The 25,233-nt window shown below is 44.0% G+C and overlaps 1 protein-coding gene and 1 long non-coding RNA gene across 51 annotated transcripts in view; one reads left to right on the forward strand and one right to left on the reverse strand.

The window, feature by feature from the left end:
• The window catches only part of LOC135904402 (uncharacterized), a 40,506-nt gene extending 16,866 nt beyond the window's left edge, over positions 1-23,640 (forward strand). The window contains exons 2-3 of the long non-coding RNA XR_010565105.1: positions 17,386-17,453; positions 22,123-23,640. This is a non-coding gene — a long non-coding RNA (uncharacterized lncRNA). The remainder of the gene's footprint in view (positions 1-17,385; positions 17,454-22,122) is intronic.
• The window catches only part of LOC135904396 (uncharacterized), a 76,559-nt gene that overhangs the window by 50,126 nt on the left and 1,200 nt on the right, over positions 1-25,233 (reverse strand). For 49 of the 50 annotated variants that reach the window (XM_070521604.1, XM_065435176.1, XM_065435177.1 and 46 more), the window contains exons 2-10: positions 21,054-21,116; positions 20,637-20,693; positions 15,784-15,867; positions 14,758-14,826; positions 8,377-8,421; positions 7,290-7,349; positions 5,335-5,397; positions 3,432-3,485; positions 2,704-2,754 (exon numbers count right to left, since the gene is read on the reverse strand). In XM_070521604.1, the coding sequence (XP_070377705.1) occupies positions 2,704-2,754; positions 3,432-3,485; positions 5,335-5,397; positions 7,290-7,349; positions 8,377-8,421; positions 14,758-14,826; positions 15,784-15,867; positions 20,637-20,693; positions 21,054-21,116 (546 nt within the window). The remainder of the gene's footprint in view (positions 1-2,703; positions 2,755-3,431; positions 3,486-5,334; positions 5,398-7,289; positions 7,350-8,376; positions 8,422-14,757; positions 14,827-15,783; positions 15,868-20,636; positions 20,694-21,053; positions 21,117-25,233) is intronic. The other variant, XM_070521603.1, reaches the window with a different exon arrangement.

The following is a 25,233-nucleotide window of genomic DNA, read 5'->3' on the forward strand; positions in this document are numbered from 1 at the left end:
TCTACCTCACTTTGTGCCTACATGGAGGCAACGGGCGCTTCCCCCTTCCCCTCTCGTTCTTCGGAAATGGTTGCCCTTGGTGACAGCCGGCAAAGTTCCAGGAAAATGCCGAACCCTTTCCGTGGTTTGAACTGAGGAGTTCGGGGACACAGCGCACCATGACGAATCCACTGGCAGCCTCCAGAATTCCACAGAACCCTGACGCGGAGACCGGTTTTACACAGCTGGAAGTTCTCCTTTGACGAAAGAGGAAAGCGAGGCGGTCGACGTCAGCACCGGTTCGGCCTCATTCGTGCCGAAGATGGGACGCCTAAAGGGATTTAAGGCAAAGCCGGCTTATTGTTAGGAGAGTCGCCACCAGCCACCCCGTCAGTCTGGTGCCCTGTTCGGCTCGGCTACTTCATGCTATTACCTGCTATTACCTGCTGCATTGTACATACTGTATAAAGATTTCCGCCTCCTCCTCGTCGGCTCCAATAGTCCGTCTCTCGACCACGACCGCGAGTCGCAATAGCTCATCTCACAATCCGGAGGCCCCGGTTCGCTTGCCATCCAGCCCAAAATTTATCTATTTTTATTCTCTAAGGCATTAATAACAGAAACCTGCCGGATAAATTTGACGTGAGTCCGCGCATTTTTCGACATGTATTTGCTCTTTTGCGTCATCAGTCATTTTTGGTATCATCTGTCGGTCACGCGGACACCGACGGATTTTCGCGTAACGCGGTATATAATGCTTTCGCATTAAAATCAGTGAATGTCTGGGCCGTTACTGAGACAGGTGGAGTGTTACTGACATGATACAAAGAAGTCCATGTAAAAATAACCGGTACGTGAATGACACAAGTACTCGTGAAGTTCACGCAGTGACGTCTCGCTTTCTGAGACGCCTTTGAATGGCGTGTAAGACGCCATATGGGATCCACCACAGCGATGCACAATAAATGTCGAAGTGAGACAATACTGAGCGAAAATTAATGTTTGCTTTGGTGGTGGCGGTGAAAACTTTATTTTTGTCCGGCAAGTGAAGATGGTGGGCTTCACCCTGCTTGGGCGTCTTCCACGAGCCGTTGGGCTCTGGCGGCATCGTCGGCCCACTGGACTGCGCACAGTTAATCTTTTGCGTGTGAGCTGATGAGTGCAGCACAGCAACGCACACGAACGCTTTCGCTAAGGGCTGTCTCCACGTTGCCACTAGTCAGCCCATTACATTCCCACATCATATGCTCAAGAGTTGCTTTTGAGCCAAATAACTCACACTCGTTTGTCTTGTATATATCTGGATTATGTAACACATTACTGGATTGCAGTACAGTTAGAACTCGATGTAACGAAACCCGATTTTACGAAGATCCGATCTAGCGAAGAAATTTCCATTCCTCGGCAGGTAGTCATAGGGTTCAATGTTGCCATCAACCCGAATTAACGAAACTAACTTCGCCGAACACTACTTAACGAAGTTTTTCCTGATATAAATGAGTAAGAAAAAGCGGTGCTTTCTTTCTAATTTTCACAAAGACGGTTATTTCTTCAAGCGTATGCTCTAAAGCTATCACGTTAAGACATATAGGCACTATGGTGACGGCCCTAGCTTTATTTTTACGAGGCTGCATGCCGCACCCACGCACGAAACAGCGGGCCAAACACCGCCTTGATAGAGGTGGCGGTGGTTGCTTTGGTTATTTCATTGTTTATGCGGCAGATGGCTGGATAAGCTGCAAATACGATGCGGCGGTAGCTTTTGCGTGCCGCTACATACCAATTTTAAGTTTCGAAGGAACGAAACATTTATTTCTCGATTTTACGATTTTCCTGATTTATCGAAATAATTCTAGCATGGTCACACTTCATTAAATCGAGTCTCCACTCTATGCTCTTGTTTGTAATTAGCGCCGCTGGAGAGACTGCGACTTATTTAGTTTTTGATGAGCTGTTTGCTTTCATTCCTGATTAATGGTGTTTCCTTTAGTTTCAACCTGTCAACCTACGTTTGCATTGCCAGATTAAGTTGCCAAATTTGAGAGCATTGCCTCCTCAAATATGCTTGTAATGGTAGCTATCGTAAAAAAAAAAGATGGCGAAATATTGCATGCGGTAGCAAGGTTTGGCGTCGCATTTCAGCTACTCGAATGGTGTTCTAAGACTACGTGAGAGTGACGTGATGAGGTGACTTATTACGCAATGCAGCTGTATCTGCGCCTGGCAACAGCGGCCCGACCGCTCCCAGGCATCTCAATGCGCTAGCGTGATGATTGGTGCCGCCTGCGGCGTTGTAGGGGTCGTAAATCAATGGCGCACGAGGTGAAGTCGATGAGAAAGCCGCCGGCGTTTGCCAGCGTTCTTTGCTTTACTTGATGTCCACTGCCCGTTGATTGCACATAACTGCTCAGCAGTAACTTTACTGCTCGTGCCACAACTCTCGAGCCCACAGCCCGACTACGCACGTAGGCCTGTCGATTGAACTGAAAGCGGTGGTGGAGTTCGTCCACCTCCATATTCCCCACTTGGAAGCGTCGTTCTTGCAGCCAAGCGCAAAGGCCGTGTGTATATAGGTCTCTACTGACCTCCCGACACTCCACGCACTGTCCCAGCCTGCACCGTGGATGCCATGACTGTGCCACGGCAGTGGTGAAGACGCGGGTGCGCCTCTGTTGTAAGCGCATAATTGATGTGGTAATAAATATATGTGAAAGGTACGCGTACCTAAACCAGTCCCAGCTCCACCCCCTAGTCCAATTTGGCCGCCAGTAGAACCTAAATGAGAACAGAAACCGAAGGAATTAAATGAAGAGTTTGTTTTCAGGCTTATTTCACAAGAACGACACATTGTTTGAAGATACATGCACAATAACATATTGAACCGCGTGTTTCAGAACACGCAAGCCTAGCTGGTTACTTTGTACAATGCATGGAATTAAGCTTTATTACCAAAACAAGCCACGAAAATTATTATACGGAAGCCTAATTATCACTTAAAATGAAGCCTCGATTCTCTCTTATCTGGCCTCTAAGCGCTCTGGATCGCACTAAGAAATCATCGTGAAGGTGTCCGAAGCAAACATAGAAGAACCATTGAGTGCTTGTATTGAAATGTGAAGGGAACCAATGTTTTAGTGACAAGAGCGCATGACATTGCGATACGGGAAGGGGAGTCACGATTTGCAGACATAGGAAAAAGATTTGCGCTGGCTAGACGTCAAGTCGTGGTTGTGCCTCAAAGGCATGCACAAAGTGAGGAGCCTGAACAAAATTAATACAATTGTTCAGTTTGTGTTGTTTCTCACGAAAGTGTTGTCGTAGTTCATTTAAGAGTTCTGGTTTTCATTTGCATTATTAGTGTAAGCGCGTCAAGGTTGAAGCAACATGACATCGTTCATATAACAGGACCCTGCGATTTCGTAATGAGAAAAATGCTTTGCTTAGTTCTTTACCCTGAGTGCCCATTGCACCACCGCCTGTTCCGCCATTGCCAGTGCCTCCAGAAGCTGCAAATAATTTGAATAGAGAAACACGTGACATGAGTGCCTGTGGCGCTATACTATATTCTTTGAGTGCGCTCGGTCCTAATTTAAATAAGGTATCTTATACAAAGTAGGCCCACAAAAACGTTCATGTTCTTACATGAGGACTTAACTAAGCGTCAATTAAACCTTGTTAAGATAGAAAAATCAAAGGAAGAGGTCCTTAAGCAATAGTGAGTCGCAAGGTGTTCATCCAGCTGTGCCGCTTTTAACGAGACGTCTATGGGGATTAACGAGACATCTATAGTTATCAAAGCTTGCAGTTACCAGACACCATGAGAAGTTCGCCACATAAGAGCAATAGAGGCGCTAATAAACACTGGTGGTAATGAAGTGCCTTCAAAGACAACACGAAGAAACAGGGTGGACAAGCACTTCTCCTGTAAGTTTTCTTGCGGCTCTATTATTTCTTTATGTGGGCTTCAGTACAATAAATATCATTGCGTGATAAAGTAGGCGTCATCCAAAAGAACAAAACACCACCACAACGACAAGAAAAAGAAAGCTGGATCAGTTAACAAGGAATAAGGGGATCTGCTTCACTTGAGATCTCTGGGCAGCAGGCCTTTTCGATAGCACTGACTCGGCTGCTCGTAATATGTGCCGACACTTCTTTTCCCCATACGTGACAATATCTACAATTTGCTTTGAGTCAATGGTTTCTAAACCAATAGTATCTGAATGATATTTAAAATATTACTTTTTATTCTTGTTACGTAAGCGCCTGGTTTCAATGCAATGCTGCTTCGTTATAGGACTCGCGGTTTAGGTGTTGCAAGATTGCACTTTGTAGCAGTACTCATTGGGCTCTCCCGTCCCAAGTGCCCCCGATCCACCAAGGATTCCACCGGTGCTACCTGACACAAGCGAACAAAGAGGAATGAAAACACGCACGCACACATACATACATACATATTGGAAGATGTATCAGCATTCAGCAGAAAGAAATTAGTCAACATGTTTGCAAAATTATTTCTACCCGATGCCACCAGCTCGGTTTAGACGAGCGAAAGCTATTGGTAGCGTCAGCCAACCAGAAAATGAATATGAATCAGTGCGTGTCTAATGCACATCTCTAATTGCCATCTTCGCGCGCCGGCTGACTGGAAGTTAGACGCAATGGGAAGGGTCAGTGAAGCACAATGACGGAGTCCTCATCCCTCTCTAAAATACACTGGTCTCTCTTGCTATCATTGACCGACACAAACTTTGGTATTGGCTTCACTGCAAGAAGTTTGTAGTTGGTGTGGTGGAGTACAAGTAGCGGAGTACCTAATTTGCCTGTACATTTACGCGCGGAAAATTTTAACGATGAAACTATTGGAACGATTTCAAGGATTGTGTCACATCAGTATTTTTGTTTGCCTGCAATGGCGTCTGGTTAATAACTTATCGTTAGTTAATTAATATTATGATTTCTAAATGATCCAATTAGTGAACCCAGTATGTTTCCACAAGCTCTCCTGTGGCGAAATGGACTCAATACAAGAAAATACGTTGAAGTTGATGATGTCATCCTGACGTAGTAGTGCTTTTGGTTTCTGGGAAACATTGCAGCAAGTAAAAAAAACACTATCATTTAATGTAATATCTAGTAAACAGTTTTTCCCCGCTAAATGAATGAATACACGTTGGAAGGTAAATTATTTTTTGTTTGTCTTTAGTGGCCCTTACATACTTAAGCTAAGAGCGCCTTTGATATTCACAGTGGCGTCCCCTAACTAATAATTGTTTACCTTGTAAATTTTCCTTGGTTCTTTAAAAAACAAACAAAATGAAGTTGCTACTACGAGAGGGTAGCAGTTTCACTCACTCGAACCTCCACTAAGACTTGGACTAAATCCGCCGCTCCCTGAGAGGCCGACACCACCAGACCCTGAAAAAGAAGTTTTGGTTTTGGTTCAGCTCGCGTGATGGCAGTGAAGAATATCTGCAGGTTACTGCCTGTCGTTATTCCCGATAAAACTATTTGGGATGAAAAAATAGGTTAACGTGGTGACATATTTGTGGCTTCTGGACGCCTAAATACTACGCCACCGGTAGTGCCTGCTCACGTATAAAGGGCAGCCGTAAATTCAAGTTTGCATCAGAGTCAGAAAACGCAGAGCAACATTAGTTTTGCATTGAATTATGGACGGTCACAGAAAATGCTTGAGAACACTGATGAAAATAAATGGGCGGATAAAGTGTACAAGTATTTGTACATGCAAAAGTGTGGACACTTTATGGAAGAAGAGGTCAAGAAAGTTGACGAAGAAGTACAGGGTAGTTGAAAGTATAAATAGACAACCAGCAGTCATCAAAAAGAAAGTGAGGGAAACAGAGACAGGGAATTGAATGGCAAGATTGAAAACAAAAAGACCATGGTTATTTACAATAATGGGAAGAAATTAGAAAGGACAATCTCTACGATAACACAAAGGGCAGTGCCTTATTATTTAAGGCTCGAGCTTCTTGCCCAACGACAAGAACGTACCAGGGGAATAGTCACAACAAGATGAGACGTGTGTATGCTGCAGCAAAAATCTGGAGATCAATCAGCACATTCTAACGAAATGCGAAGGGATTCATCCAGTGAGACCCGTAGTCAACGTAAAACTTAAAGAAGCGCTTGTATTAGAATGGATGGAAACATCAACGGTTAGCAGTCGAGATAGGCATGAGACGTTTAGAGTATTGGTGGGAAATAAAGCACGGAAGCGATTGGTACGACTACATCCGTTACAGGCATAGGTAGTGATACAAGGTAGATAGAACAATTTTGAGGAAGAAAAAAAAGGTTAGGGAATGTATAGAAAAGTGCTGGAATGAAAAGCATGTAAAGCGCACCTAGCTGATTAATTCAAACAGGATAGGTGACTATTTCTCACCGCCCGTTTCAAAGGGGGTGCAAATAAATCATCACCGTCATCATTGCCTGGCACACGTCACGAATTATTTAAATACATTCAGAGGCTTTGCATGTTGCAAAGGTTTCTCGGATGCTTAGATACAGTATAGAATGTATTAGAATAGAATCAGTGAGCAAGAAAGAAAACAATCAGAGCTTTTTGTGGGGCAATACCAATGCTTTAAATCCCAGGAAATCCTGTAAGGTAGCGATGGATGATGGGTATTTAAACAAACACTAAGCGTATAGATGCAGTCCAGATAGCGAAAGAAAGGGTTGTGCTATTATTTCTTATTGTAAGTGCTGGTGCTTCATTTCCTTTTAAAGTACTTAATTTCAAACAATGCATAAGTTCGGTGACAGGAGTGTTTTCACAGTTTATAGCTGCAAGCATAAAACTATGCTTGATCGTACATAAATTGGCGATAAATGCGCATAGCCGAAATACCCGGCAATCCCGTCAGTCTTACGCCACCAGTATTTGAGCCACTGGTGATAAGACCTAAAAGGAAAAAAATAAACTAAAATGATGAGTGGAAGGTGCCCATGCTGTATACTGCACCAATATATGTAAGGTGAAGGTGTGTGCACATAAAAAAGGCAGAAGAGAGAAGTGAAGTTGAGGTGAGTCAGCCAGAAATGTGTCGTACAGGTTTGCACCATGGGGGATGGCGTTAGAGATATGGGTAGGGGGGCAGCTTTAGCATGACTTCTGCAAAGATAATTCCACAAGGCAGTGTTTTTCTATTTTGCTTAATAAATTTTGAGAATTTGAGAAATTCAACCACTTTCACTGGCTCAGCCCTGTAAGCGGCCACATTTCACCATGTCCTTTTACTTACGGCAGTCTTTTATGAGGAGTTCAAATTTTCACTCACCCGGAAGAAGAAACCCTAATCCGCCGCTGCTGCCTCCGCCGGAGCTACCACTAGAAGAACCTAAAAGTGAAGAAACAAAAAGTCTAAATGCCCATTTCCTTGAGCCACGGAATTGCGTCTTTAGTAAGATTGAGGGCTTAACCAAGCGGACAAAAAGGAGCCCGCATGCCCTCGGAAGCACGTAGTTATAGGCGCCAAATGACCATACGCCTGATAGTTAACTGCAAGCAGCTGGCCTTGATTTGCGCAGCCGCCATGGCACTTTGCCGTGAAAGCAGCGCTTGTGCTCTTTCGTAGGTTGTATCTTAACTCACTCGAACTACCAGATGCTGATCCACCGCCTGAGGTATCGCCGCCATAACACAAAAAAGCGGGAAATGTATAAGTGCTCTATATCCGGCCCGAACAAAATCTGCCTTGTTATTGTCAGCAGATGAAGAGAGTTCAAGGGCTTAGCCCATCAGTACGATTTCCAAACGTGCTACAATATTCATAGCATTCATGAAAAGAGCCGCATTTAAGAATTGGTGCAATTGAACACCTGAAGGGTGCACTGGGAAAACGAACAAAGGACCTACATTCAGAAAGGACTTCTGATTAATTTTTCACGCCCGCGGTTTGCTTCAACGCACACCCATTGCATCGTCTGCTCCGAAGGATACTCAATACTGGCTATTCCGGCGCCATCTTAGGGGAATCGATCACGTGATGTCTTACTCAGCAGCAGAACAACATGATACACTGAGCCATGCTGATGGGTCCAAAAGATATCACAGGCGCTTATTGTTTGGATATATGGCATGGATTTCGCCGGAGTGGCAGCCACGTCCCACCTCGACCATTTGAAGAAAAATCAATGAATACATGTTGATGCGCATATAATTTTAACCACGAAGGTGTTCTTGTTCAGTTCCGTGTGCTCGCTTTTCTTTGTTTGCGTTACTTTAGCGGACACCCAATAACCATTGCAAGCTACACGACAGTCTTGTGCTGGCTCTCACCTGCCTATAGCTGGCACACTTTACTGCAGCCAGCCTTTATTGTACTAGAAGAGATTGCACTCTTAGTACGAAAGGCGTGCACTCACTTGAGCCACCAGACACTGCTCCGCCATAACCACCGGAAACAGACCCTGAAAAAGAAGAGAAAGAATATAGCCGCATAGGATGTGCTTCTTAAAAATATCACTTGGCTGAAGAAGTACAAACTCTAAGAAGATGGAAAAAAATCTAAGTGATCGTGCAAGTTCTTGATTACATTAAACATGTCCAAAGAGCCACTTCATAGCGATGGAAATGGACCGCTGGTTGCAGAGCGTGGTGAAAGTGTGGAAGAGATAGGGTGGATGCTTTTCACAGGTAGAACGCGGAACGAATCCGTCTGAGCGACAGCTATTACGTGCACACGATGAGCAAATACATATTAAAAAAAAAACATCATCTTACCTTTATTGTTTCCGAAAATGTGAAGTTAGTTCACTTCAGAGGAACAAACTTCGCTCACGTCACTTCTACATGCACTAATATTACCTGGATGAAATACTCAGTTTAAGATGATTTCGCAGCGAAGGCGATAAACGTGAAATAAAGGAAATCAGATTGCTCTTCACAAGGAAATCCATGAGGTAATCAAAAACTCTTTTTGTTTACATAGGCATAGACATTATGAAAAGACTGGGTACAGGAAGGGCAGCTCCAAGTGGTTTAACCACTCTCGTTAGGAGACTCGATGTTCGTTACGTTGAAAGAAAATATTTTACCTAGTGCTCTACAGAGCCTTGTGTGGTGCCACTTCGCCAATCAGTGCTAGCTTATTTCGCAAAGAACGCTAAGAACATGAACGAAATCAAATAAATGAAGTCGCTGTTTACATGAAAATCCCGCGTGCCAATCAGAGCAGTTCTTTAGCTACAGAAACAGCACATGCATCCAAGTGGCTCAACTAGTCGCTTAATTGAACTCGATGTGAATCGTATTGCGGATACTTCATGAGAAAAATTGCTGTGCCTGAGCTATGCGCACTTCTAAAGTGTGCAGAACAGCATGGAAGGTGCGGTCAATTTTCATGCTTACAGAAAATGGCAGCGTTAGTTCTGCAGAAGCATTGACCTTTAGACAAGTTGGTGCCGCTTGAATATCTTGATGGGGCAGCGCAAACGACGAAGCCCCAAGGAAGAAAAAATACATGGAAACACACAGAGCTGTCCCGTATTTTTCCGTCCTTGTGTTTTCATGGTTTGCGTAGCTCCATCGAGTTCTTCAGAGTAAGTTCTACTGAATGAGGAAATTACGTCTGAATTCATTCGTTCATCGAACGACACGTCTACAGACACCTCCTTCCGGAGTGAGTGTGTGAGTGAGTAAAAACTTTATTGAATATAAGTAAAATAAGGCAAGATGGTTGGGGCCCCTATTCCATAGCCCCACTGGCACGAGCGGCTCACTGGGCTTGGTGCAGCAGAGCCAACTGGCCCTCCCGACCCTCTTCCGCAAGCCATGCCTCCCACTGCCTATTCCTCACTAGTGGATGTTGGTGTAATATGGGGCTTTCTATGTGCGGAGGTCTCCTGGGGCACTCGCATGTGATGCGTTTTAGTGTGGGTGTGTCTGTGCACCACGGGCACTCGTCAGTGAACCTCGTGGGGTGTATTTTGGGTAGGTGGTGCAGGTTCGGGTATGCATTCGTCTGAATACGACGCCAGTCCCTCTCCTGTTGGCTGTTTAAATCGTAGTGAGAATGTCCAAACTGTCTCCGCTCCCACCTTTGCTGTAGGAGGATGTTACGAGAATTCAGTGGAACGCCGTTACTAGGCCATGCCGTTGCTCGGACGTTTAATCCTTGAGCAATATGGTCTGCCCTCGCATTTCCTGCCAGTCCCTCGAGTGCAGGACAACATATGATAGTATTGTGCCCTTCTAGTGGATTTCTTAAAAGTTTGAGTATTGAGTAAGGTGCCGTTCCCTTTAAACAGGCGGCAAGCCGCTTGTGAGTCGGATAATATGACAGCCGAAACGATATGGCGCTTGGCGTCCTGAATGGCCAAGGCGATGGCTGCAGCCTCTGCTACGCATGCCGAGGTGGTTTTCAAGGATGTCGTTGTTGTGTTGTATTTACATGTAGAGACTGTGGTGAAGGTGTCTGAGCTGGTTTGACCGGCATCCGTATAGTACACTCCCGGTCCGATGCCAAAACGTTTGTGAAGAGTCGTTACCCTTGCTCTGCGTCATCTGGGATGGTATTTCCAGGGGTTCTGGAAAAGCTACTCTCTGTTGTAGCTTCACCAGTAAACACGAATGTGAGGCCGTCTTAGAATCGAGTAATATGCACGAGCGTCATACAGAATACTTTTATCGATGTATTGTAATATTTCTACGAGCATACGTTAAAGAATGGACGTAGTAATCTCGACAAAGACCACAACGAACTGGACCTTGTGCAAATTATCAGCTAGATTGCTCAACATTGCAATCTAGTTTGTAAATCTAGCTCGTAAATAGCCTTCAGCATGATTTCTGTTTCTTTTACGCTACACTATGTAGCCGCCCCGACAATGGGCAGTGAAACGGAGATCATGCCCAGCCACCAAGACGGAAAATTTAAATATCGGCAAGGACAACATTGCTAGAAAATGACAGGCTGACGAGGGCACAACACGACCTTTTTTGAGTTTAAATTACCGATTATCATTATCAGTTGTTAACCTGATGAAATTTACTGAATGTTTCTCAAATACGAAGAAGCTGAACCGGTGTTTCAATGGCTTGAACTTTAAGAAGTCTGCATAATGTTTAGGTAGGCAGTCCTAGGCACCAACAGACGGGATGCTCACTCACCAGAACCCCCAGAAGATAATCCGCCGCCGTAGTGACCACCGCTATGAACTAAAGAAAATGAAAGGGTCGAGTGTCGAGGAGGCGTGGATATAAACACTTTATATCTTGAGTACCGTAAGTGTGGTCGAGCTGGTTGTGGTAATTTACTGTCGTGGCTTTGTCCACAGAAGAAGATAAAAAAACATTGTTCTATTGTGCTCAAGGTTACGTCAATGAAATTCCATACAGTACGCAAAAAAAAATCCTTGTTGATGAAGGGCGCCCTGTGAGCATACTGGGAAGACTAGTAGGTTTGGCACATGCTGTTTATTAGCGATGTCGAAGGGCCACTTTAAGGCGGATAAAACCTGCTGAAAAGAGCTCAACAGCTTCATGACTTGTGGTTACAGCAATAAAAAAATAAGATTTATATTGTTTAGCGTTCAAAAGCAACATAGGAAGTATGACACGATGTAGCGTGATGAAATGTATTAATTTGGACTACTCAGGGTTCTTTAGGTGCACTTAAGGCTCAGCATAGAAGCGTTTTTGCATTCCTTCCCCGTCATTCAACGGCTGACACCACTGGAAATCAAACATGCGAGCTCGCGCTAAACAGCAAAATGGCGTAGCCGGTGAACCTCTGCGACAGGCGCCAGAGGCATGTACGGCATATTATGTTATACATGACACTGATCATGGCACCACACAGCCACTCCGGAGACGGGGGGAAGAAAAATTGCTGCATGCACCTATGTACATTGAAAAAAAATATGAGTGGGGTCTTGTTCATTTCGCAATGCTGGCTTTCATTTAGAGGCTTTTTTTTAAAGACATGCGCCTAATGCTTCTCGTATGGTGTACAATCTTTTGAAGGTTCGTATTTGCGTAACCGCCATAAGCACTATTATTTATTCGCTAAGGCCCTTCATCATACAACCAGTGCCTTGACATGTTATCTGCGCTCAACTGCACTCCCAGAACCAGTGCCAAGGTGTCCACTACCGGAACCTGAAGGGCAAAGGTGTATATGCATGTGATCCATATATCCCGTTGACGAAATCTGGCAGTTGTAGAAGTATGGTTTCCAGGCACAGGGAGTGTTCTCATGAAAATCCCTTAAACATCACCCATGTCTAGCGAGCCCCTACGTGAGTAATATAACTACAGGATCGGTTCAATGATGGTGGTGACAGCGAGAATGCAACAGTAATGTTTAGCCCTCCTTCGAGATATCACATGCATTTTGCTTGAGACAAATGTAGCATGGGCTAGGTTGAACGAAAATTAGTGAAGGAATACGCCTAGGCATTCATCATTTTCTAAAATAGGTATATTATGGCTTGTTTCAGAGTGCTTCCTCTCATTCACGTCACGACTCTAAGCGTTAGAGTTTCATCGCCATCACCCTTTAGTCAATACAGGAGTTCTCAATTTTTGGCGGGGTTGTCGTTTGGTTGTTATTTAATAAATATACTAATAGAAAGATAGGCAACAATACAACGGGCCATTTGAAGACACCAACGCAGGCATCAGTAGTAGCCCTTACACCACATAAAACATATATACATGCACACTAAAATGACACTGCTAAGGCTACAGAAAAAAATGACATCAGAGAACTACGCCTAGAACTCATCAAAGAACTAGCAGAATAACTGCGTCAGAAATCACGGGCCTTCATCAGTACTAATCTATCGGTATCGTGTGTGGAATCTTTTTTTTTTTTACCATTTCGCTTTTCAGAAGATACCCCGCAGGTGTCCTCCCTTTTCTACCAGCTCTTGTTATCTCAACGGAAAAACAACGAGAGCGCCGTGCTGCAGCCTAACAAAGACAGATGGTACCACCTTTCCCTTCCTGCTGTATACGACGCGAATTTGAGCATTCATTTTCGACGAAATACGCAAGTAATGCATTCAAACGTGTTAATTTACTGTATGCACGGAAAAATGTTATATCTCTGTGAAAGTTTAGCGGAAACGAGTCAGCGGTTTGATCGGGAGATTCGTGCATATATGCCTAAGTGGCGCGGTTATTTGCGCAATTTATAATGCATGCAATGCAAGCAGGTAGGGCAGAAATGGCGCGAACTGGTACTGCTTTAAGGATCACATGTTTATAGTGTAAAAACTTCGGCAACAGCCATGTGGTCATGACAGTCGACGCTCAGGCGATTAGCATTGCAGGAGTGCATGAGACCGTTTCAGCAGCCGGTCTGCTGTGTCGCGCATACCTCTCGACACACTGCGTGTTCTAGCGGCACTGACACAAAGTCCACGCATGACGCATGCTCCGAATGTAGAGAACGTGGGTTCGATTCGAGCCGATTAAACTCAGTACTGGAGAAAAAAAAACTATTTGTTGTTTGTTTACGCTGCGCAATGTGCATATATATTTCGTGTGCAAGAAAGGTTTTCAGTTGAAAGTCGACCTTGCCCCTTTTCAGTGTTCTTTGGATTTTGTGTTTGCTCAAGAAATCGCGCTCTTTATCTCGGATAACCAGTTACGTTTCGCAAAAGCCTACGCATTTGCATATTTGACCGGTGCCTTCACTTGAACATGCTTAAGTACGCTTGGTACTTTCCGTCTTTGTGTGCCACCTTGCAACCGTTCAGTTTAGCGTTCTACTTGTATGTGAATTTGCAGGCCTGCCTTCACAGTATGAACAGCTGCACTTACCGAAACTTCCAGATGCAAGCTAGGAATGTGAATTAGATGACAGTTTCATCTTTGCAACCCAGAATGGAGGCGGGGAAGACGGTTTCAGAAGCAGGGTAGAAAGAGAAGAAAATAATAAATCTAAAAAAAAAGAAGTCACAAGAGAAGGAACAAAGAGAGAGAGAAGCAACAAAATGCAGGGAGATAACGAGCCGCGTTCAGGTTTTTTACTATCCTTTTGGGGAAAAGTATAGAGGTCAAGAAAGATTAAGAAGGGGAGGGAAGGAACAAAAGTTGCGCGCAAACGTTCATGGGCACAACGAGTCGATACACAGTGGAGGTGTGCGTAAACTCATTAGCTATAGGAGAGTCAATGTCTTAATAGTTTTTTGCTTAGAAGTAAAGTGGATATATGGCTGACCAGTAAAAGTATCCGTCAGGTTCATAGGGTGCTAAGAGGTAGCGAGGGATAGGCACACAATTTGGTTATCCCGTTCATACCTTGGGAATGGCTCGAGACAAAAAATATGACGTCATAGGCGGCTCCACACCCCATGTACGCGCGTATGCGGTTGCCGAAAGAAAAAATGCTGCGTAGTCTAGGAGGCCCAATGTGCCGAAAAAATATCAAATAGCGAGAACAAAATTCGGGATCATGTGTGAAATACTAATGTGCTTGGAGAGGGTATGCCGTCATGCGCTGGTATCTGCAGGGATACTTAAATGGCTCCTAATAGCTATTCATTCATTCGGTGCAGAACAAAACTTTCGAACCATTTCGTTTTGGTCATCGTGACGTTGTTGACAGCTACTTTCACGTGCGTTCTCTGTTCAAGCTTTAATATCGCAGAAGAAACCATTTACAACGCTAGAGTTCCAATCAACTCAGTTGCGCATGATTTGATTTGCTTCCCGTGTAACGAACGCTTTATGAATCTGCCAGAGATATTTCTCCAGCAGCATAAATTTATTGAGTAGGTAAGAGCTGAACTTACCCGAACCTGAACCACCAGATGCAAGTCCCTGGCTGCCAGTACTACTGGCTCCCAAACCGCTACCGCCGCCTGAACCCAAGATGCACAAAAGAAAAAAAAAGTAAGAGAGAGAGAGAGAGAGAGAGAGAGAGAGAGGAAAAGTTCTAGATAATTTCCTGCATAATTGAAGCTGAGAACATCGGTTGAACAGGGTGGCAGACAACCAGGCACACATTAGATAATTTACGTGTAGAAGTTCTTCAGTAATGAATAAAGGTGACTGGGGGATTTCCAATAACGTTTTGTACATGTTACATTCGTAAAGAAGGGTGTCTTTGCTAAGGAGGTACGCCGCATACTCGTGCCGCTGCGGCATCAAGTAAATTCGGGCTAGCACACAATCCACGGCCAACAGACGTTATGGTTGACTAAAAATGGCGTTCTTAATTTTCTTGCGTCAGGCAACGGCCCTTGATTAGATTAGTTTCAGTAATAACTTCTTTTCCCAGTATGGCTTTCATAGATTCACTGCCGCTTCAACTGTAGCTCGAGCGGTCACTTCTTTAAGCAAGCGGGAATTAACCTCGACTTACCGGCCCGTCCCTCTCGGCTGGTTTGAACCTCTGATGACGCAGTACGTGGCAAGAAATTAAAATACACAAACCAAAATGGAAGTACTCGACATGCTACGCTGCCAAATTCTTTCTGCCAAACGTGTAGTCAGGTTCATTAACGTGCCGTCAGAAAGCTCACAGAGGCTGTCCGGCGTGATAGTTAAACGGGCTGCAGGATTCACAATGAAGGTAGGGGACAAAATCGATGAGTGCATTGATTTCAGCAGCACTTGCATACCATTTCGTAATAACGTACATTCTTCTTGATCTCAACAGTGTGCAATTAACAAGTGAAAATATTCGAAGCAAAAATACTCTTCATGGTAGAAGCTCCTTTATTCTCTCCTATTGTAAGGATAAATAATTAACCCACTGGCGCATGAGTTATTCCTACTGCTCTCCCTTTCTTAAGTACGTAAACAGCTCCACTGACCTGAACTACTTGACGAAGTGGATGTCTGGCTTCCACTGCTGCCACCCGTGGCACCCGCCAGTGTACTGCCGCCGCCGGTCGAACCTTAGATAGTGAAAAAGAAAAATAGAATTTGTCCATTGACTATCACTGTAAAACTTGGTTGCAGATGGGGGCAGGTGAATTAGGGAGAAATAGACAAACATATCGCAAAAGTGCCAATGTATCAACATGGTGTTGCTGTTTGGCTACAAGTGCAGCGATTATATGCGTCCAGTGTGTTGAAGGTGTGTCCTAAAAATTGATAACACGTGAAAAATCTTTTATCTCAAGATCTCACGGCATTTCGCTTAAGTGCTGACTTTCAAGTCAAGAGGCAAAAAAAAAAAACGAACACGTGAAATCGGCGGCTCGTTGATTTGCCATAACTTGGTTATTTAAGACAATAGTCATTAAAGCTACAATTCTGCCGACAGCTAGGCACTCCAGAATGCAATTTAGAAGTATGCCCTTGAACAGCTGAGAAACTAAATGACTTCGCTGCTGCTACAAACGCCTGCAAACACTTTGACAACGCGTGTGGGTGGCTTCTCTGCAACCTGAAGAATACGCACCAGCAGAGGTGTTATGTCCGTAGAACCTGTAATTGGCTAGCGGGAATGCAAGACACTCCCGCTTTGCGACCTAGATAGACGCTCAGTGTGGCGTCTACTGAGTTATTGGCGCAACGCAGCACGGCTTCTGGCACAGCCGTCGTTCCCAGCATTCATATATAATAGGTACACCGGTTCGATTTCCTCGATCCCAGCGAACTATAAATGTCGTCGTCATACAGTATATTTATTGTGCTGTCGTCATTGTTGTCATCCCGTCAGCACCTCGACGCCATGGTCGCGGCATCTTCACCGTCGTCATTGCCATACCGCCGTTCTAGTCATTATCGTGCATTAGTCTCGTGCCGTCGTTAGGCTGGAGTTCTTGCAGGCGTTGTCGTCATTCCGTGTTTGTTAACGTTAGGCCGGCTGCGTCATTTTCATAATGTCATCGTTTCATCACTGTCGTTCCACTAACTGCGAGATGCTTACACAGCCTTTGAAACACCGTGTGTGAGGACAACGGAAACACGGTCGATGGTTCGCTCGATTTTTAAGTCGCAACCGACAAAGCTGTAAGCTATTCCGATGTGGCAAGCATAGGAATTTTGCACGCTGCACCCGACAAATGAGAATCGCTTTGGTTCGGAATATTTCGGATGGGAGGTGGTGTTGGAAAGAAAAGTCCAGGCGATGAAGACGGGTGTGCGGGAAATCTTCAGTGCTCGTCATTAAATGGGTGGCCTCTGCGCAAGCAGGCGAAGCTTTAATGCTGTGTCTTTTTCTGGCAGCTGTACGTGTTTTTTGCTCATTATCTTCACGAGCAGACCGAGCTAGTAGCTTCATCGGCATGCTCCCTGGCCATGGCTTGGAAGTGATAGAAAGGAAACGTCGCATCCTTGTCTTGGCATACCTTAAAGCAGCTCTATAACTTGAAGCACCATAGTCGGTCGTGTTCTCCATGTAGTAGGGCGTTTAGCAAACTTTGTAGCGCTGCTTGAAAATCAGTAAAAAATGGTTTATTTTGCAGACGGTTGCTCAGAAATCACCAAATGTTTGAGGAAGAACAGGAAACTCCACTGCTGTCGACGTTGTCCGGTGAGTGTTCAGTGGCGTGTGGTGTTACCTTTCTCTCGTGTTCTATTTCCTAGCGCTGGCTCGCAGAATGGTTTTAAACGTTACGCTCTTAGGTTCGGCAAGTACGACTTCGGATCCTGCGATTTCGTCAAGTGCTGCTATCTGCTTCGGAATTTCAATAAGTAATAATAATTTTGCTATATTTGCGTGTAACATAAAGCTTTCGTGCTTTTTGATATGGTCAGTTCGAGTCTTTTGACCACTTATTTCACACAGCTCCATTTCTTTTTGTATGGAGTGCTTGCTTTAAGTCTGCTCAATAGCACGCGATTTTTTTGCTACTTCCTCTGTTAAAACTCGCTTTGAATTTCTGCCACCGTAATTACGCCAGCCAAATAAATTTATCCGGTAGGTGAGAGCAGCTAACGAGCGTAAAGGTTGAAGAAAAGTGATCTAAAACTGATCTAAAACATCTAAAACGGCGTTTTTAATTTCTTTGAGTCAGAAAACACGTCTTTTTAGGCAAATTTATAGTATTACCTTAATTTACTTCCCCCTTCTGGCTGTCGTATCTATATTACCGCTTCAGTTATGGTGGAGGTTACTTCATCAAGCAAGAGGGAGTCAAAGCATAGAGCTTCTCACTGTAAAATCTACAGGGAAATCTTCGCCACCGTCTATGTGAGCTCCCTAAAGGGCGCTGTGCTGTCCTGGGAATCACGTTATATGTGTGTGCAAGGATTGTGTTGGCTGGTGTTGTAAGATATTTTGTTTAAAACGTGCATATAGCTATACAGATAGCGCGTTGTTAAAATAAGATCTTCATAAAAGGTTTTTATTCCCGCATATTACATGTTCCAGTGACGTTTATTCACCTGCAATGCATAACAAAGCGAAGAAAAGCATGAACAGACGACAAACTGTTCCAAACCGAGCGCGAATCTTGTCTTCTGTCCTCCAACTTTAGCGGCCTGCTGGTACTTTTTACGTTTCATATAATTGTACATGCAATAACCAGCTCTCATAGTTATACAAAACTTGTTTTTGTGTTATAATAAAGTTAAAACAACATTTTACGTGCGGTTTTAGTAGAAAATGAATCATTGTGACAGACGGAAAGTAGCTTGCCCGGCGCGTCTTCAAGGTGCCCTGGCTCTCCGAGGTGCCAATCCGAAGCTACTATGTACCGCCATTTACTTGCATAACACAGCGCAGCAGCGCCAGATATTCCCTTAGGCAATGTAGTGAGAAACTCTATGAGTCAAAGTGAATGAAATTGCCCGAACCTGTCGATAGGCTTCCACCACCGCTGGTGTAGTACCGCTGGAGAAAACAAAATATGGCGAGCAAAGTGCAAGTCCTCGACATCTTACGCTGCGAAAATGCTCCTGCGGAACGTGTAGGTAACTTCAGTAGCAAGAGAGCAATTAGTATGCTCGCAGAGTTTGTCCAGCATCATAAATGAATGGACTGCAGGAAGGACAACGAAGGCAAGCGACAAGATAGCTGCGCGTAGTGAATTAAGGAGGACTTACATACTATTTCGTTGTGGTGAAAATAATGAAACAGGTGCATGGCTGCAGAAGAAACATTATCGAAGACAAAGTACTCATTATGGTAGAAGTTTGTTTGTTCTGCACTATTATAGCGATAAATCTTTAAACCAATGGCGCGTGAATTGTTCCTCCCACTCTCCCTCTCTGAAGTATCTACGATCTGCAATCACTTGAACCATTTGACAAAGATGTCAGTCCTTCATTTATGTCGTGAATGATACTACCTACGCTACCGCCAGTAGAGCCTGAAATGGTGAAAACAAAATTTAAGAGGATCTTCTTGACAATCTGTAAAACTAGAGCATCCCCCTCGTAGGCTGGACTTACACGGACGAACCCCATTGAATCAAATTTGAAAGGATTGTAGCCGGTTCCATTCCGGCAATTTAGCATTAGGCCGGTGGGTGTCTTTCCCAAGGATTTGTCGAGCAACTAGCCGAGAGAGCGCTTGTATTATTTTGCCGGTAGGTACCCGGCGTCAGCACTTGTGTGCCTCCCACAGCAGCGGAGATGCTCGGCTGTGGAGCTGATCGGCTGTGGAGATGCTCGATTTGTCATTTGGGATTTCCGAAGGGCCCTCTTGCATTATGAAAACCTTGACAAACAATCGAGTGCCTGGCCGGGAGACATCTCTATCCGCTAAAAAATCCGATTGGTGTGCGGCAGCACTGGGATTTCATCCGAGCACTTGCAATATTTGCAATAGTGGCTTGCAATATTTGGTGCTGCATACTTAAGCGCAGGTATATATAGTACAGAAAAGAAAGAGGACAAGATTTCCTAGCACAGCGTGTGGCTCCGCCTCTTTATTCTGTCTTCGTTTCCGTGCGCTATCAGCACCAGACGACGTGATGCGACTGTTCATGCAAGGAAACAATGGTTCCTCTAAGGTCGCAACATCTGGGCATATGAAGTTGATCTACGCCGTTGTTTCATGACATGACCATCACACTTCACACCGGAGGAGCTGTTTTCAGTAGCCGAACTAAGTGTGCTATTATAAGGTGAAAGATTCAGTGCAAAGACCCAGGACAAACCACAAAGAAGAGACGAGACAAGCACTGGCGCTGCTTGCCTCGTGTCTTCTTTATGGTTTGTCCTGGGTCTTTGCGCTGAATCTTTCACCTTATCGCACGATATACCAATTAGCCCAACCGAAGTTTTATTGAACTAAGTGTGCATACAAGTAAGTAATGAGGGTACGATTGCATTACGCGCAGTAAAGGGGCTTCATTCACAGCTACCTACGGCGGCCGTCTTTCGAGTACCAGGGAAAACTAAACAATGGAGCCTTGCCACACACACCAGAAAGCAGTCGATCACCGCGACTGTTTTCTGGTGGAGGCCTTCTGCTCTTACGTATTGTCGCAGAAGGCCTTCACTGTAAAAGTTACTTCCGCTAATGTGCTCGTTCAAATTCCAACCTCACAAATATTGCTTACGGTATAATTTTATTCAATGACCTTCCGCCCACAAACTATAGTCTGTTGTAAGTGAAGCATGATGAGGCTGTGTAAGCGAAGCAGGCAATACCGGAATAGGCAGGGCGTGGTCTCCGCGCTAACAAAGAGCCTAGAGGAAACACCATCGTAATAAAATTACGGTAATGCTGTCTTTTTAAAGGAGGTTTCAGCTGAGCTGCATTCACCTGAAAATCCCGTCCCACCGCCTCCGGACCATGATCCACCGGTGGCGCCACCTGATCCTTTAGAAGAACAAGACAGTTAACACTGGGCAGTTGCAGTTGACGCAGCTAATATGTACTTTATTAAAACAAGTTAAATATTTAAAACAGAAGTACTAACAGAAAGCAGGCGCGAACGCAAAATAAGAATTTAAAATTGTAACTGGAAAAATTGCAACTGTGAGCAAAGGGGTATACTATAGGTTAGCTGAGTTCAGTTTATGCCAGTGCTTAGAAGGAGAAATTATTGCACGCAGAGATGGGTGCAAAACGTTGCGACCGGTATCGGCCTGTTATGAAAATTATGGGGCGGGAAAGTTTCGCTAGATTAGGCACTGCAAAATGATATAGCTTTTGTAAGGAATAAGCAGGTATACTCACCCAAGCTACCGCTAAAACCTGGTAATGTTACATTGATGTCTTTTTGTTGAGAGGTAGCAGTTGCTGAAAAGGAAAGAATATATTGTACAGGTGCGCAAGGTGCTGCATAAAAGCTTTGTATGTAAATTATATGGAAGTCTGCTCCTATGTATTGTCGCAGAAGGCCCTGACTAAAATAGTTAGTCTGACTAAATAGCAAGTCTGCTCGTTCAAATTCCAAGCTCACAAATATTGTTTACTCTACAATTTTCTCGAATGTTCTTCCGCTCACAAATTAGAGCATACGACCTAACATCAATATATACATTATTGTATTATATTCATCATCATAATCAGCCTATTTTATGTCCATTTCAGGACGAAGGCCTCTCCCTGCGATCTCCAATTACCCTTGTCCTGCGCCAACGGGTTTCAACTAATGCCCGCAAATTTCCTAATTTCATCGCCCCACCTAGTCTTCTGCCGTCCTCCACTGAGCTTCCCTTCACTTGGCACCCATTCTCTAGCCCTAATGGTCCACCAGTTATCTTCCTTTTTTTGCGGCTCATGTGTTCTGGTCATGTCGCCGAGGGAGGCTCCAGTGAGGTCATCGGCCAGCTCCTCATCAACATCATAAAAATACAGCTGCGCCTTTCACACAGGGGCTTATGTGTGAAATTACCTCTTCTTTGAAGTTTTGAAACGAAAATTAAACATAAAAATTGGTAGAAGAGTTGCCTTCGGCGCGGTTTCATTTCTTTTTTCTTTTCGTGCATGCGTGTATTATAGTATTTTTTCAGGAATTTATACAACGTATAAATTGCTTCACTCTTGATTTTTATTTCGAATTTAGGCAAATACTTCCGGGTTGTATTGCTATAAATTGCGCTATATGTTATAAATTGAGTTATACGATCTTAATATTGTGCCCTCATGCTTCTGTTAGCTTATCATACGGAAGCAATCTTCTTTATGAGCAAAGTTTCTTATTTCATTATTTTATTTTGTGATTTTGAATTTATATATCATTGTGACAGTATGTAATGGCTTGTTATGCATCTTGCTGCGTATATCCTCATCTTGTATGCAGTGGGCAAGAGGAGAAGCCCGGACAGCTCTACTTTGCGACCTCCCGAGGTACTGCTGAAAATGTATGCTTTGTCTTTCTTTCCCGCTGCAAAAAAACTCGAAACTTAACTTTTACTAGCTCATCAACAGTTCTTGTAAGGCCATGAAAATGTCTACTTGAGCTTAGTCATTCGTGCTTTTACTTTCGAGCAGGTTGCCCTGTAGCATATATATGGGTATTTATATAAAACACGGCAGCCCTGTTTATGCACAAAATTGTACTACTTCCTTTGAGAACTTGTGATAAATTAGTGAACACATGCTTAAGCCTGGTCCCAGTCCTAAACAGCTTCTCTTGTAGTTTCATCATGGCCTGAAGCCCAACCAGCAAGAACATACCGAAAGAAAGGCTTCAAAGGACGTATTGCACACAAAATTTCGACCTTGTTTGAACCGTTGAAAACATGTAAGAGAGTGTGCTTCAGGCATCTATTGCGGAAATGCTGTTGGGAGCTTTCTGTACAACACGCAGGGTGCCTACTTGTTACTGGTTAAGTAGTAACCCTTTATAGAACCCATTTTCTATATTCTGTTTTAATTTATTTGCTGTGGGTGTCCAGAAACGACGATGGTTTCCCTTAAGTTAGTCGCAAGTGAATCTCGAATATGATCAGTGTACCAACAGAAACTAAAGCCGTTAGGGTGTTCCAGTAGATGCTTCATCAACCGCGCAGTTCAACTCGCGAATCCAGAAAGCAGCCGGATATATACTGAGCGCTAATGCGGGTTAAGAGGAACATTTACCAATGCAGTTGCTAAGCGCATGGGGTTGGGATCACTTTCTTTGGGTTTAACTAAATGAACCTATATTGAGCTTGTTGCGTTAAATAAATAAATACCAATGTGTAGACTGTGAAAAGACATTTGATGGGCGCTATCATTTCGTTTCTGCAAAAAACTGCCGAAGTTCGAAAAAATTTTGACTGTACTATACAGCTCTGTTGTACATATAGCTACGACCTATATTAAAACATAATGCTACAATTCTTCAAGCAGTTATTTGGTACGTCACAAGAGCCTAAAATCGACATTGGGTGCGAGTACATATGGTGGCACCACCCCGTGAGAGTGCCCTCTTTCCGGGTCATTTTTGTAAATGCCTTATGAAAGAGGCAATTTCACCACTGCCATATAAAGGTTCTAGGCGAACTGAAAACAGAGAATGCGTCAGAAATGCTGTCTCCTCATACCGTACAATGCAGGGCTACCATGTGCTGCTGTTTTATTCACTTCCGCCAAGCCGGCTTGCGTTGAAGGAGCAGTCGCCGACGTAACTCTGTGCCAAATATTTTTGTGTTGTGCTGCTGCCTGTACAGGCGAAGCCAACGACGACTCAGTGCGGTGGCCACACGGATTCGGAGTCACAGACTTTGCGTGTGCATATAGTACGTCAGCGCGCGATCTTTTGATTTAGCTGTGATTGACACCACCTGTGTGTTCGCTTTTTTCTTCATTGTTTGTTATACTGTTTTTGTTTAAATTGTCTGTAAAAGATAACATAATTTAACCCGTTTATACATGACCACATTGTGTAGCTTATGTGAAGAGGCGCACATTACTGACGCGAGAAATTGAAATTTTATGTAACAATGAGCTAAAAGACTTTGTAAATGATTCACTTGTTGAAAGGGCGAAATTATTACGTTGAACTATATAAGTCATATCTGCTTAACGGAAAACATGAGACCAAGATTATTTTTAAGATATTTTCCCCCAAATTCTAATCTGTGCATTGGCGTTGCAGTTAACCGCGTTTCCAACTTTTTTAGGGAGGCGTTGGGGAACAGGTGCGCCGATGTATTTTGTACGATATTTTGGAGACGGATGTGTAAAAAGTAGGGCTACCCTCAATAGTTCTCCTTAGCAAACATACACTGGTGCTCAGTTTTACAATTGAACACGTAACGTAAAACGTACAAACAAAAGCTAATTAGGAAATTTAATAATTATGAGTACTTTATGATTTGTCGTGCAAGGAATGGCCGCATCTTCAGGTAATCTACTGGCACAGGTGATTTTAGAGCCGAATTTCATTCTCACGTTACTTAAAAATGTAGTCTATCTTCTAACTACAGCAATACATAACGGACGGTATATTCATCGAAAAAAAAAATGACACGGTTTGGCTGTGCAAACTATGGAATATCATGCGAAACCACATTTTCGTGGACCAAATTAGCCATTTTCTTGCTCCAAGCTAGGAATTGCTACCCTATATGCATTATACTACCCAGTGTGCATGGCTATGCCTATCAAGGGTCCAATAAAGCAACAGTTTAGCAATGACATTGCGGCTGCAAAGTATTGGCCAACCGCTTCTGTCGTTCTTCGACAGTTTCATTGTCATGTTTCATCGCCGTCAATTGTGCACTTTGTTGGTTCAGTCGCAATCGCTTGGCCACGTCATCGTCGGGTGACTCCTGCTCTTACCTACTACCCCTCTACTTCCTCCACACGCTCACCCACGCCCTCACCCTTTCCCCCTCTCGCCCTCTCCACGCGCTCAATCGCGATGACGTACGTTCACTTTGTTTTATGCTTTCTTTTTGTTTCCATACCGACACATACACAGCTAGCTGAGAAGAGGCTTCAAACCGAGAGATTAGAAATACAAGTTTTTAGGACAGTAGTGCTTTCGTAACCAAACGTCTGAATCGCAGGTACCTGGTAAAGCTTCATGCTGGTAACACAGTCAAAAAATGCCGCACAATTTAAAGCGGGCAGTACAAATCGCATTTGGGTGCACTTTCTCCTTTTCCACTGATATTTTTCTTCGTATGAACGTCTATATATGGGTATTTGCACCTTAACATATGATTTAAGTCAAATAATGTGACCACATCACAGTACAAAAGCAACCACCGTGGCTCGGACACTCCCGCAACTGCTATAGAACGCCTTAGCTGTGCAACTAAGGACTTCTTCGCCCACAGAAACATGGGATGACTCGTCATAACAATCTGCCAAAATTCTTCGTTGCCTAACTTTGTCTCAGATCTGTTGCCCACCGCAGCACCGCTAAAGCTCAGATGGCGCTGCTAAACGCCTCCGTTCTGAGACCGCTTGTTTCGTT

Source organism: Dermacentor albipictus, chromosome 7, assembly GCF_038994185.2.
Source record: "Dermacentor albipictus isolate Rhodes 1998 colony chromosome 7, USDA_Dalb.pri_finalv2, whole genome shotgun sequence".
NCBI classification, from domain to species: domain Eukaryota; kingdom Metazoa; phylum Arthropoda; class Arachnida; order Ixodida; family Ixodidae; genus Dermacentor; species Dermacentor albipictus.